The 13,589-nt window shown below is 39.4% G+C and overlaps 1 protein-coding gene across 3 annotated transcripts in view; it reads left to right on the top strand.

Annotated features, from left to right (window-relative positions):
• The first annotated feature begins 60 nt into the window (after window positions 1-60).
• The window catches only part of LOC133543955 (signal-transducing adaptor protein 2-like), a 40,969-nt gene continuing 27,440 nt past the window's right edge, over window positions 61-13,589 (top strand). Inside the window, exons 1-3 of one of the 3 annotated variants that reach the window (XM_061888901.1) lie at window positions 61-922; window positions 6,833-6,940; window positions 9,373-9,500. In XM_061888901.1, the coding sequence (XP_061744885.1) occupies window positions 842-922; window positions 6,833-6,940; window positions 9,373-9,500 (317 nt within the window). In that variant the 5' untranslated portion in view covers window positions 61-841. The remainder of the gene's footprint in view (window positions 923-6,832; window positions 6,941-9,372; window positions 9,501-13,589) is intronic. The other 2 variants (XM_061888900.1, XM_061888902.1) reach the window with 2 other exon arrangements.

Genomic DNA, 13,589 nt, shown 5'->3' with positions numbered 1-13,589 from the left:
AAAAAAACAGGTAAAACTAGTTGTACTCGTCTACATATTTCTTCTAAAGATTGAAAGTAAAACTGTTTTGTAGAAATAGAGCAATTCAATTTTTACACGAAAAAAGGGTGATATATTTGTGTGTGTGTGGGTGTGTTTTCTTTTTGTACTTTTTGTTTGTTGTGGGGTTTTTGGGATGGATCACGCCTGTCAGCTGTAACTCATCACCTACAGGGCATTTAAAACGTTGTTGAAGTTTTTGCAAGAGCTGGTGAATCTTTTTGGCTCTTTTGCTTTAAGTGTAAGGGTGACTCTCTGCTGCTCTCCTCTCCTAGAACCTAAACCTCTCTACTGCCAGACCGATGATTTTTGTCATTGTGTGGAGACGTCGATCGACTTTACCCTACGCGGATGTTTTCAAGATGCGATCAGCATCTGCTTTGAACTGGAGCCAATCCTTATGCTTATTGACTTGGGGCCACCAGACCGACTCTCTTCTGATTTTTGTGTGGGTTTAGAGTTTGTGTCACATGGACATTTTGGGTACTGACTTCAGGCCTAGTTCCTCTCGGAGCTCAAATTTTCATTTCACATGTATCACATCTTGGCCTGTGTATTTATATAGCCCTTAATCACAGGTGTCTCAAGGGGCTGCACAAGCCACAATGACATCCTCGGCTCAGATCCCACATCAGGGCAAGACAAAACTCAACCCAATGGGATACAATGAGAGACCTTGGAGTGGACCGCAGATGTGGTTAAAGGCAATGGACAAAGAAAGACTGTACCGTGTACACGCCCTATTGAACAAGATCTACAAGACAGGGCACATTCCATCACATATAAACAAATTCAGCTTTATATGTGTCAACGCATTGCGGCGCACTTGCTGTGCGGAGTTGCCACCTCTTGGATGCACACGACCAGTCTGGCAGGAGTGCAGGTGAGAAACCGATTTTAATATAATAAAACAAAAGAACACTGCTACAAAAGGACAAAATAAAGCGCGTGCCTACGCACGGAAGCTAGCGCTAAACTTAGCAGGAGACAAAAGTACAAAAATGCGACGTGCCGACCGCACGCGAAGCTAAGGCGGAACTTAGCACATGGAAAACATAAGACCGAATACATACGTGACTTGTTGCAAAAGCAAACAATGGACCGAGGACGAACTAAGGAAACAGGTGGGCTTGAATACACAAATAATAATCAGAAACAGGTGTGTGACAGGAGCCCGTGAGGAGGAGCACAATACGTTGCCATGGTGACTAAAACAAACGAGGAAATGCTCAAATACAAGGATCGCCAGAGTCCAGAAACAAACATGATGAAAAACATATCAAAAGTCAAAACCATAAACAATCCGAGGCGCGGATTGTGACACTATGCAGACCAAAGAAACCGAAAGTCGTCATGTGGTGTGATAGAATATAGAACACTGAGTTTAATAAATCTAATACACATGTTAGTATGAATCATTCCCTTTTGAAACAGAAATATTGAGATTGAAGACAAAAGCAGTGAACTCCTAAGAAGCCTAATGACTAGAAACAGAACAGCAAAAGGACTTTGCAATCTAACTACAATCTAAAACGATACTGCGAAGTGGACAAGAAAGTGTATTTGTCTTGTATTGACTACAAGAAGGCTTTCGATGGAGTCAGTCTCGAAAAGATAATAGTTCATGACAAACATTGGCACTTACGTGCGAGACCTGAAAATTGATTGTGAATTCATACCGTACACATAGGACCGTTATTTGATTTGAGAGAGAAACATCTTATTACATCCATATCAAAAGAGGAAGAGAAAAAAAATTCAGTCCAAGCCTGGGCCCCTGGAGAGGGGGTCCAGACAAAGGCCAACAGAAGAAAAAAACTCATAGCCATAGCACACATAAGCATGTGTGTAAGAGGGAAACATCAAAGAACACAAAGGACATTAAAAGAGCAGAGCTGATGCAACCAGCCATTTCTACATACATGTACAAAAAATGAAAAAAACATATACACTGTGGTGGCCTCTGCGGTGTTCCATGCCATCGTCTGCTGCGGTGGGTTTGGCATGGCCAGAGACAGGAGCAACCAAGAGAGCCGACTCCAGTCCCGGCCAGTGTCCAGTCTGCATGGATAAGGGAGGATGCGTCTCAGGAGACTGAGGTGTCCGACACCTGCTCATTCAGCTAAGATACGTAGTCCAAACGGACTCTGATGTGGCAGGGACCCAACAGCTGGTCTCCATGGCCAAAAGGCTCCCAGGAGGCAGATCCAGAAGTCCACAAAATAAGCACACCGGAAGTCACGAAAGTGCCACCCCTTGTCACACAGTCCCAAAGGGTCCCGAAACAAAAGGCACAAAAAAAACTAAACACATGAAGACAAGAGGGAAACATCAGGAACACAAAAGGATGACACAAGAGCATAGAGTTCCTGCCACCGGCAGCCACTAGAGCGGTGCCATCTTGAAAAAATAAAAATAATGAAAAAATGCATGTTATTTTCCTCAAGAGCTTTGTTCTACTTGTGTAAATAATAGGGGTGTAACGGTACACAAAAATTTCGGTTCGGTACATACCTCGGTTTAGAGATCACGGTTCGGTTCATTTTCGGTACAGTGAGAAAACAAATTATAATTATTTTGGTTATTTATTTACCAAATTTGCAAAATCTTCCACCAAAAATATTTTTCTTAGTGGAATATTTAATGTGAAGTAATGGGAACCTTGGATAGGTCAATAATTCATAATAACATTGATTTTGATTCAATATTATGTTTTGAGCAATGACAGTTTGAAAGAAAGAAAAAACAGCTTCGTTTTATTAGTCAACATTGCAACTTTTTCTAAATTACATTTGACCTTAATTTAGTATTGTTAGAATGTGCCGTGGGCCTTTAAAACATTAGCTGTGGGCAGCAAATGGCCTCCAGGACACACTTTTGACACCCCTGCTTTATATAATAAAAAATTAAATGTGATAAATCAGTGGATAAAAAGCAGAGCCTGGAGACGGATGCACGTTTATCCTAACTCTCTCGCTCTCTGCCCCTCCCTCACGAATGCTGCTGCTGCGCACCCCTTCTCAACCCTGAACGTACATTGTTAATACACGCAACTATCACTCAAAATGCCGGACATTTGAGGCATTTAAGAAACTCTGCCCTTACAGCGCCGCAAAAGGGGACATGTCCGGTGAAAAGAGGACTTAAGGTCAGTCTATCCTAGCCCGGTCACTGCGAGCACCTGACCGGGTTAGGATAGACTGACCTCTTTTCACCGGGCAAAGTTTCTTAAATGCCTCAAATGTCCGGCATTTTGAGTATTGTTTACGCTACTTAATATGTACGTCTGGAAACTTGTTCGGTTCACCTCCCCACCGAACCGAAACCCCCGTACCGAAACGGTTTAATACAAATACATAAACTATTACACCCCCAGAGGTGGGTAGAGTAGCCAGAAATTTTACTCAAGTAAGAGTACTGTTACTTTAGAGATTTATTACTCAAGTAAAAGTAAGGAGTAGTCACCCAAATATTTACTTCAATAAAAGTAAAAAGTATGTTGTGAAAAAACTACTCAAGTACTGAGTAACTGATGAGTAACCTGATTACGGTAACAAATAATGCACAAAAACATAAAAATAGCAATGAGCAAATTCAGAGCCAGGAATACCTCTTAAGCAACTAAAACAATAATATTTATTAAATAATAGTACATTAAAATACAATTAAAAAAATGGCACATTGAGCCACAATAACTTAACAGCACCATAGCCTCAGGCATTCATTGTATTGATTGATTGATTGATTAAAACTTGTATTAGTAGATTGCACAGTACAGTACATATTCTGTACAATTGACCACTAAATAGTAACACCCCAATAAGTTTTTCAACATTTATCAATTACTTAGTAAATGACCAAGTCGAGGTGATCTACCTCATATATACATATACATACACACACATATCATTTATACACACACATATAATACATACACACACAAATAATTTATACACACATATCATATATAGGGCTTCACGGTGGCAGAGGGGTTAGTGCGTCTGCCTCACAATACGAAGGTCCTGCAGTCCTGGGTTCAAATCCAGGCTCGGGATCTTTCTGTGTGGAGTTTGCATGTTCTCCCCGTGACTGCGTGGGTTCCCTCCGGGTACTCCGGCTTCCTCCCACCTCCAAAGACATGCACCTGGGGATAGGTTGATTGGCAACACTAAATGGTCCCTAGTGTGTGAATGTGAGTGTGAATGTTGTCTGTCTATCTGTGTTGGCCCTGCGATGAGGTGGCGACTTGTCCAGGGTGTACCCCGCCTTCCGCCCGATTGTAGCTGAGATAGGCGCCAGCGCCCCCCGCGACCCTGAAAGGGAATAAGCGGTAGAAAATGGATGGATGGATATCATATATATACATACATTTATATATACAGTATATAATTTATATTTATTCATTTTGCCTATTTTGTTCACATGTTGAAGGTGTTTTAATGAATATACATGCATGTTAAACATATGGATTCCTATCTTTCATGAAGACAAGAATATAAGTTGGTGTATTACCTGATTCTGATGACTTGCATTGATTGGAATCAGACGTCCACGTTTTGAAATGGAGGAGAAAAAAAGTTCCTCTTTTCTGTCTAATACCACATGAAAGTCGTTGGTTTTTGGCATCTTATCTGTCCAGCTTCCATATTCGTTTTTATACACTTTACAAGAAATACATTGGCGGCAAACTCCGTAGCTTGCTAGCTTGTTTGCGCTGGCTTTTGGAGACTCTTATTTTGTTAGCGCAGGCGCGATGGAGCGGCACTTTTATTGTGAAGACAGGAACTGTGCGATCAGCCTTTTAGGCTTTTGACAGGAAGTACGGTTGAAATAAAAAGTGTCATTTTTCCTTTACACTTTTGATTGATTGATTGAAACTTTTATTATTAGATTGGACAGTACAGTACATATTCCGTACAATCGACCTCTAAATGGTAACACCCCAATACGTTTTTCAACTTGTTTAAGTCGGGTCATGTGACCGCCTGGCTCTGTTTGATTGGTCCAACTGCATGTGATTGGTGAAACGCAGGCATGCGTAGATTGTCATTAACCAAAACAAACATTAATAGATCGATTAAAAAAAAGTAGCGAGTAGCGAGCTCAATGTAGATAAATGGAACGGAGTAAAAGTAGCGTTTCTTCTCTATAAATATACCCAAGTAAAAGTAAAAGTATGTTGCATAAAAACTACTCGTAGAAGTACAATTCATCCCAAAAGTTACTCAGGTAAATGTAACGGAGTAAATGTAGCGCGTTACTACCCACCTCTGTACACCCCTAGTAAATAATGCACAATATGTGTGCATATTTTTGTCAAATGTGTTGACACAAAACATCAATCTGAACATGACGACCTATTGATATTATTTGCAGTATCAGCAGTAACGATGAGATATTTGTAGTTTGCTCTTCTTATTTGGCTCTCTCCAAGGTTGCACCATACTTGCCAACCCTCCCGATTTTCCCAGGAGACTCCCGAATTTCAGTGCCCCTCCCAAAAATCTCCCAGGGCAAACATTCTCCCGAATTTCTCCCGATTTTCACCCGGACAACAATATTGGGGAAGTGCCTTAAAGCAGTGGTTCTCAAATAGGGGTAAGCGTACCCCTGGGGGTACTTGAAGGTTTGCCAAGGGGTACGTGAGATTTTTATTTAAATATTTTGAAAATAGCAACAATTCAGCTTTATAAATATATTTATTGAATAATACTTCAACAAAATATGAATATAAAAGAAATGCAACAATGCAATATTCATTTTAGTGGACATGTTCAATAAATATGATGTTAAAGAGTCCTTTTTTGTGAAGAAATGTTTAATATTAAGTTCATGAATCCAGATGGATCTCTATTACAATCCCCAAAGAGGGCACTTTAAATTGATGATTACTTTTATTAGTAGAAATCTTTATTTATAATTGAATCACTTGTTTATTTTTCAACAAGTTTTTGGTTATTTTTACATATTTTTTTCCAAATAGTTCAAGAAAGACCACTACAAATGAGCAATATTTTGCACTGTTATACAATTTAATAAATCAGAAACTGATGACATAGTGCTGTATTTTACTTCTTTATCTCTTTTTTTCAACCAAAAATGCTTTGCTCTGATTAGGGGGTACTTGGATCAAACAAATGTTCACAGGGGGTACATCACTGAAAAAAGGTTGAGAACCACTGCCTTAAAGGAACTGCCTTTAGCGTCCTCTACAACCTGTCGTCACGTCCGCTTTTCCTCCGTACAAACAGTGTGCCCAGTCACACAATATATGCGACACACATCAGAGAATGCAAGCATACTTGGTCAACAACCATACAGTTCACACTGAGGGTGGCCGTATAACAACTTTAACACTGTTACAAATATGTGCCACACTTTGAACCCGCACCAAAAAAAATGACAAACACATTTCGGGAGAACATCCGCACCGTAACACAACATGAACACAACAGAACAAATACCCATAATCCCTTGCAGCACTAACTCTTCCGGGATGCTACAATATACACACCAACCCCGCTACCACCAAACTCCCCCATCTCCCGAATTCTGAGGTGTCAAGGTTGGTAAGCATGGGTTGCACCGAAACTCGGACGACATTTTTGACCATGAGCCTATACAAGGCTTATAAGAACAAGGAAGTCTCATCTAACCACAAATGACTGAGACCAAATTATATAACAAATTTACTTCCCTGCTTTTAGCCGGCTCAGAGTGAACATGTTTGCTTACTGGGAGCCCTTTTAAAAGAGATTTTTCTTTGTTGTTGTTGTTGTTGTTGTTGTCATAGCTTATCTGGAGAAGTTTCACAATGAACAATCTACAGGTACGGAATATGAGGAAGCTGCCACACTACTACTACGAGGGATACGTGGAGAAAAGGTCCTTTAAAAATGAGGTAAGGGTTTTGCCGTATTTGATTGCAAACTGACTTATTTATATACAAGGACTTAACATAATATATGTTTTTTTTTGGACACTTTTATGACATGCATGTTGGATCGGATCAAATTTTCTCATGGGCTACATACGGCCCATTAGCTGTTATAGGAGATAACAGGTGAAAAATCCAAATTGCATACATTTTGTGTGTGTTTATTCTCAATTAAGTCCCATGTACCAGTACAGTGTGTGTGGAAATACGGGTAACACTGATTAACTCATGATATTTGGTCATCGAATGGAGCTTGGGGTTAAATTGTGTTATTTGTTCAGGAAATTAACCCAAAATAATCTTTAATAAATGTTGTGTTGGCCTTACAAAGACAGGCATATCTAATGTATTTATACTTGTCCTTGCAAATGTGTCAAATGGTATGTATTGCAATACTCTAGATCAAGGGTCCCCAAAATCCGGTCTCAATTTTTTTCAACCCAATGCGGCATGAAGCTCCCGAGTCAGAAAGTTTGGGGAACCAATCTGTTGATTTACTGGAACTTAGTAAATTGTAAAATGCATTTATTAAAATGATCATCTCACAACATGGCAGAATATAAACTAAAACTGCTCAAATCATATATGAAAAACTGAAAACATTTAACAAGATTTAAGAGCACCGATTGTAGCTGAAATAGGCGCCAGCGCCCCCCGCAACCCCGAAAGGGAATAAGCGGTAGAAAATGGATGGATGGATGGGTGTTCTCCCTTATGGACAGCCCAGTAGGGGTTTTCCAAGGATTAGACTTGGGGCCCCTGCTGTTTAGTGTACATATTAATGATCTTCCTGACATCTGTTCAGAACGTAATGCCCAAATGCAGGAATGTGCAAGCTACTTGGAAAATGTAGTAAGCTGAACTACAAGTTGCTCTCCAATAAAGTGAAGCAGAGTTTTAGTAAGCTACATTACAAGCTACACGGCAAAAGTAGCTTGCTCAATCAAAGCTACATTTAACGGCATTTACATCTATGGGCCCTAATGTATAATATCAATGTTAATGTAACACAGAGTGTAAAAATGGACCCAATAGCACTCTACAACACAGGTGTCAAACTCAAGGCCCGGGGGCCAGACTTGGCCCGCCACTTCATTACAGGGCAGGTAGACAGCTGAGTCTTGGCCTGAAGAGTTTGCCCATCTACGGTGTTTTCCAAGTTGGAATTGCCATGATACGTATTTCTGGTCTCGTCATCCTCGTCCGGACAAAAGGGTGCCATGGCAGTGCGGCTGGATCAAAAGAGACGTCGGAGAGGCTTTGCTAAACAAAAAGTTGCTTTATTACAAGCAAGCATCATTAAACAGGTCTGCAGTACCTGGAGGATCTCAGGTCAAAAAAGAAGGACTCCTAACTTGGAGAAACCAAACCATCAGTTTTATATTCCTACACTGTGCCTCCTGAATCCGAGGTTCGACTATCCTATCCCACCAGATCCCCTTTTTGAATAAAGCAAACACCACCCCAGTCTCCCAATCCAAAGGCACCGCCCACGATGTCCACGTGATGCTGTTCAACCACTACAGCCCCACAGCATCCAGAGCCTTAAGGAACTCTGTTCGGATCTCATCCAACCCAGGTGCTTCTCAACTACCTTGGCAAACCTCAGCCCCAGAAATAGGAGAGCCCACCGCTGAGTCCCCAGGCACTGCTTCCTCAATGGAAAACATGTAGGTGGGATTGAGGAGGTCTTCGAAGTATTCCTTCCAGTGATCCACAACATATTTAGTCAACGTCAGCAGCACACCGTCCACACTATACACGGTATTGACAGTGCACTGCTTCCCCCTCCTGAGGTGGGGGTCCAGAATCGCATCAAAACCGTCAGGAAGTCGTTCACCATGGCTTCTCCGAACTCCTCCCATGTCCAGGTTTTTCCCTCTATAACTGCCAAAGCCACACACCACTTGGGTTGTCGGTACCTGTCTGCTGCCTCCAGAGTCCCATGAGCCAAAAGGACCCGAGAGGACTCTTTCTTCAGCTTGACAAATGTCATGATTCTTTGTCATGTCAAAAGCAGCACAAATACGTGGTCTTTTGTAAAGTATATTTATTTGAAGCTAAACAATGCCACATATTTAGAACATGTTACGACTACTTTTACTCTGTTTTAATTTTATAATACAGGGATTGACTTATTTTTAAACCAGTATGACAGTTATGAATGTTAAAATGTTGCCTAAAACCTCACTTGTACAGTTATTGTGTTAAAATGGTGATAGTTTGAGCCTGGACCAAAGTAATTCAGTTACAATTAGAACAACTTGGACGACAACCAAGTGAACATGTTTGACCTTAGAAGTTCCACTTTATAATTTTATTAACGAAAGTTAAATATCAGCTTATGTCCTAGCCTTCAAATGTTTAACATGAGATTGTTGTTTGTGTGCATGTAGCTGTCAGTGTCTTCCTCACTCAACCTGCTGCCTGGACAAATGCTAAGGCTGAAAGAGGTGGTGGAAAAGGAAATGAAAAGGCTAAAACATGTACCTGTACCAGTTGACCCTGTTGTGGAAATGCCAAAGTGAGTATTTAAAGGCCTACTGAAATGAGATTTTCTTATTGAAACGGGGATAGCAGGTCCAATCTATGAGTCATACTTGATCATTTTGCGATATTGCCATATTTTTGCTGAAAAGATTTAGTAAAGAACATTGACGACAAAGTTCGCAATTTTTTGTCGCTAATAAAAAAGCCCTACCTTTACCGGAAGTAGCAGACGATGTGCGCGTGACGTCACGGGTTGTGGGGCTCCTCACATCCTCACATTGTTTATAATCATATGCCACCAGCAGCAAGAGCGATTCGGACCGAGAAAGCGGCGATTTTCCCCATTAATTTGAGCGAGGATTAGAGATGCGCGGTTTGCGGTCTCATCCGCGGAGTTCGCGGATAAACCGCGGGTCGGGCGGGTGACATGACGAAAAAATAGAATTTAAATAGATTCGGGCGGGTGGCGGTTGAACCTTTTGGAAATATATGATATACATCAGTCGTCCCCAACCACCCTGACTATATTATACACCCCACTAGCACCTTTATTGTCCATTCCTTTTTGGTCACTTCATATACTCTGGACCTAGATCAGGGGTGTCAAACTCAAATACACAGTGGGCCGAAATTTTAAACTGAACAAAGCCGGGGTCAAGGGTTGAACAAATTAACCTTTTAATGGGGACCCAAACAAGTGTTGCGTTGAATATTGAACGAGCAAAGCTTATATAACTTTATAGTGACATGCAAAATCAAGTTTCAAATAATAATAATAATAATTAAAAAATATCAATGGCATATCAAATAAAATTTAAATAAAAATGTAATGCCTCTTTTCTATTTGCAGCCTTCTGAGGTAAATATCAAAATAAACTTTTTCCACAGGCTAATAATACATTCGAAAATAAAATAACAATAATGAGTGAATCAAACATTCAAGTCTTGAAGTAGCAAGAGAGTGCATGAATAAATTGTTAATCATTGCTCAGTTTGTTACTCTGATTTGCTTTACCACTGAATATGGAACAAGCAATACTTATATAACTTAATAGTGCAAAATCAACTTTCAAAAACCAAACAAAAAACATCAATGGTAAATTAAATACCATTTTTATAAAACATTTAATGGCTCTTTTCTATTTGCAGCCTTCTGAGGTAAATATCAACATTACATTTTTCCACAGGCTAATAAATCTTAAAATAAAATAACAATGCGATGGATCGGGTTGGGGGGGTGGGGTTAGGTGGTAGCGGGGGGTGCATATTGTACTGTCCCGGAAGAGTTAGTGCTGCAAGGGGTTCTGGGTATTTGTTCTGTTGTGTCTATGTTGTGTTACGGTGAGGATGTTCTCCCGAAATGTGTTTGTCATTCTTGTTTGGTGTGGGTTCACAGTGCAGCGCATATTTTAACAGTGTTAAAGTTGTTTATACCGCCACCCTCAGTCTGACCTGTATGGCTGTTGAGCAAGTATGCAGGGCATTCACTTAAATGTGTGTATAAGTTGCATATATTATATGACGCTGTTTGTATTGAGGAAAAGCGGACGTGACAACATATTGTAGACAACGCTAAAGGCAGTGCCTTTTAGGCATGCCCCCAACATTGTTGTCCCGGTGGAAATCTTGAGAAATTTGGGAGAATGGTTGGAAAATCCGGAGTGTTGGCAAGTATGAGTATTAGCGGCGAATGCAGTGTAACAGCGGGCCAGCTCTAATGTTAATTTGATATTGCCTCAAGGGCCAAATGAAATTGTACGGCGGGACAATTTGGCCCGCGGGCCAGAGTTTGACACCCATGACCTAGATGTTGAGTCCGCGACATACATGGCGGACAATAACTGATACAGTCTGCTTTACCAATCCAAAAGCATTTTCCGTAGTCTTCCCTCGTCGGCCAGGTAATACAAAGCACATGCTACTTTTTTTAATTACATCCAACGTAGCCCGCATTTTTTTGTCTCCCTTCGACAAATGGACAAAGTTTTTTATTAAGTAGAATCACAGCTGACCTGGACATACAAGTCCAGGTGAGAGGCATGATTTATGATCTTGAATAAACTTACAGGGAGCAAGGAAGCGAGTAAATAGCAGAACACTCGATGATGTAAACATAAGGGTACACGTAAGTGAGCACGTCAACCAATATAAATAGTCCGTCTGCGTTAGCGCTTATAATAACATCACCAATACTTGGTTAATATTCAAGTCACGGAATGACATTTTGAATGCTTATTTATTGGATTTTATGGGCGAAATAGAGGAGCTCCCATTGGCTCCGCTGTAATGGCACTTTTATTTACAATTTAGAATGCTTTTTTTTTTTTAATCCATCCATCCATTTTCTACCGCTTAATCCCTTTTGGGGTCGCGGGGGGCGCTGGCGCCTATCTCAGCTACAATCGGGCGGAAGGCGGGGTACACCCTGGACAAGTCGCCACCTCATCGCAGGGCCAACACAGATAGACAAACAACATTCACACTCACATTCACACACTAGGGCCAATTTTTAGTGTTGCCAATCAACCTATCCCCAGGTGCATGTCTTTGGAAGTGGGAGGAAGCCGGTCGTCATTCCTTCCATAATGATTGCTAACAGTTGGCAAAAAAAAACAAAAAAACTTCAGTTCCCCTTTAAGTTGTCTTTCTGTGTGTAATATGATTTGTCGTTGTGTAACAAAAGAACTGTCTGTCCATATTTTGATAAGCGTGTGTGTGCGCATTTAGAAATGTGTGAAGCAGGAACCCTTTATTGGCTGTCTTTTTACACCGTTGCCATGTGCGAGTAGTCCATGGTTCCCCAAACTACGGCCCGGATTCGGCCAGCCAGCATCCAAAATCCATCCCGCGGTCTGCAGTTTAATAAAATAAATACATAAAAATTATATATATATATATATATATATATATATATATATATATGTGTGTGTGTGTGTATATGTCTCTATATATGTATGTATGTATGTATATTTATATATGTATGTGTATATATGTGTATATATATATACATATATATATATATGTGTGTGTATATATATATATATATATATATATATATATATATATATATATATATATATATACTGTATTTTTCTTTATTTTTTTAATTATCATTATTTTTAATCTGTCCTTTTTAATCTGTTTTCTACCGCTTGTTACTCTGTGTCTCCTAGTCGCTCAGGCGAATCATACTGTCTAAAAATGCATTTTGCCATCGATAACGTGACATCATCGCACTCGGGCCATTATATATATATATAATGTCTTGATTGGATTATCCAGAGAATAGTGCTCGATATCGTGGTAGAGCGTAATATGTATATATATATATGTATATAAATATGTATGTATATATATGTGTAGAAATATATGTATATATATATATATATATATATATATATATATATATATATATATATATATATAAATATGAATGTATATATATGTGTAGAAATATATGTATATATATATATATATGTATATATATATACGTATATAATTATATACATATATTTAAACATTTGTTTATACATATATATATATATATATATATATATATATATATATATATATATATATATATATATATATATATATATATATAAATAGAGAGAGAGAGAGAGAGGGATATGTTTTAATTGGATTATCCAGAGAATAGTGATCTCCTGACGATTGAGGGAACGCCTCATCAAACAGTTCTGTAGAGATGAAGTAGTCTTGTGATTTTTCACACACACACACACACATATATATTATATATATATATATATATATACATATATATAAATATCTACCATTAGTCGGCGCCTTGCTGCCGTAGAAGCCAAAAACAATGGACTTTTAATCACTTGCTGTAAATAAAGCAGTAACTTAGTGGTCAAAAGTATTTTTGTATTCAAATAGGTGATCATGTAATCAAATAGAGGCTGACATTATTCTTCATCAGGGGGGCTTTTGGTTGTTGGACACTCGCACCCTGAAATGGTAAAGGGGAACTCACACAAGCTCCAAAGTGTGTCGTTTATACTTAGGAGAACCAACTTCTCTGGTATCTCCTTTGAGCTGCTTCTTTGTCAAACACACTATCAGCAGCTTCTTCATATTCTCATGGATAAATAGCCAA

This window comes from Nerophis ophidion, linkage group LG26, assembly GCF_033978795.1.
Source record: "Nerophis ophidion isolate RoL-2023_Sa linkage group LG26, RoL_Noph_v1.0, whole genome shotgun sequence".
Taxonomy (NCBI): Eukaryota; Metazoa; Chordata; class Actinopteri; order Syngnathiformes; family Syngnathidae; genus Nerophis; species Nerophis ophidion.
Note: the sequence above shows the minus strand (reverse complement) of the source record. Positions and strands in the feature narration are given on the sequence as shown.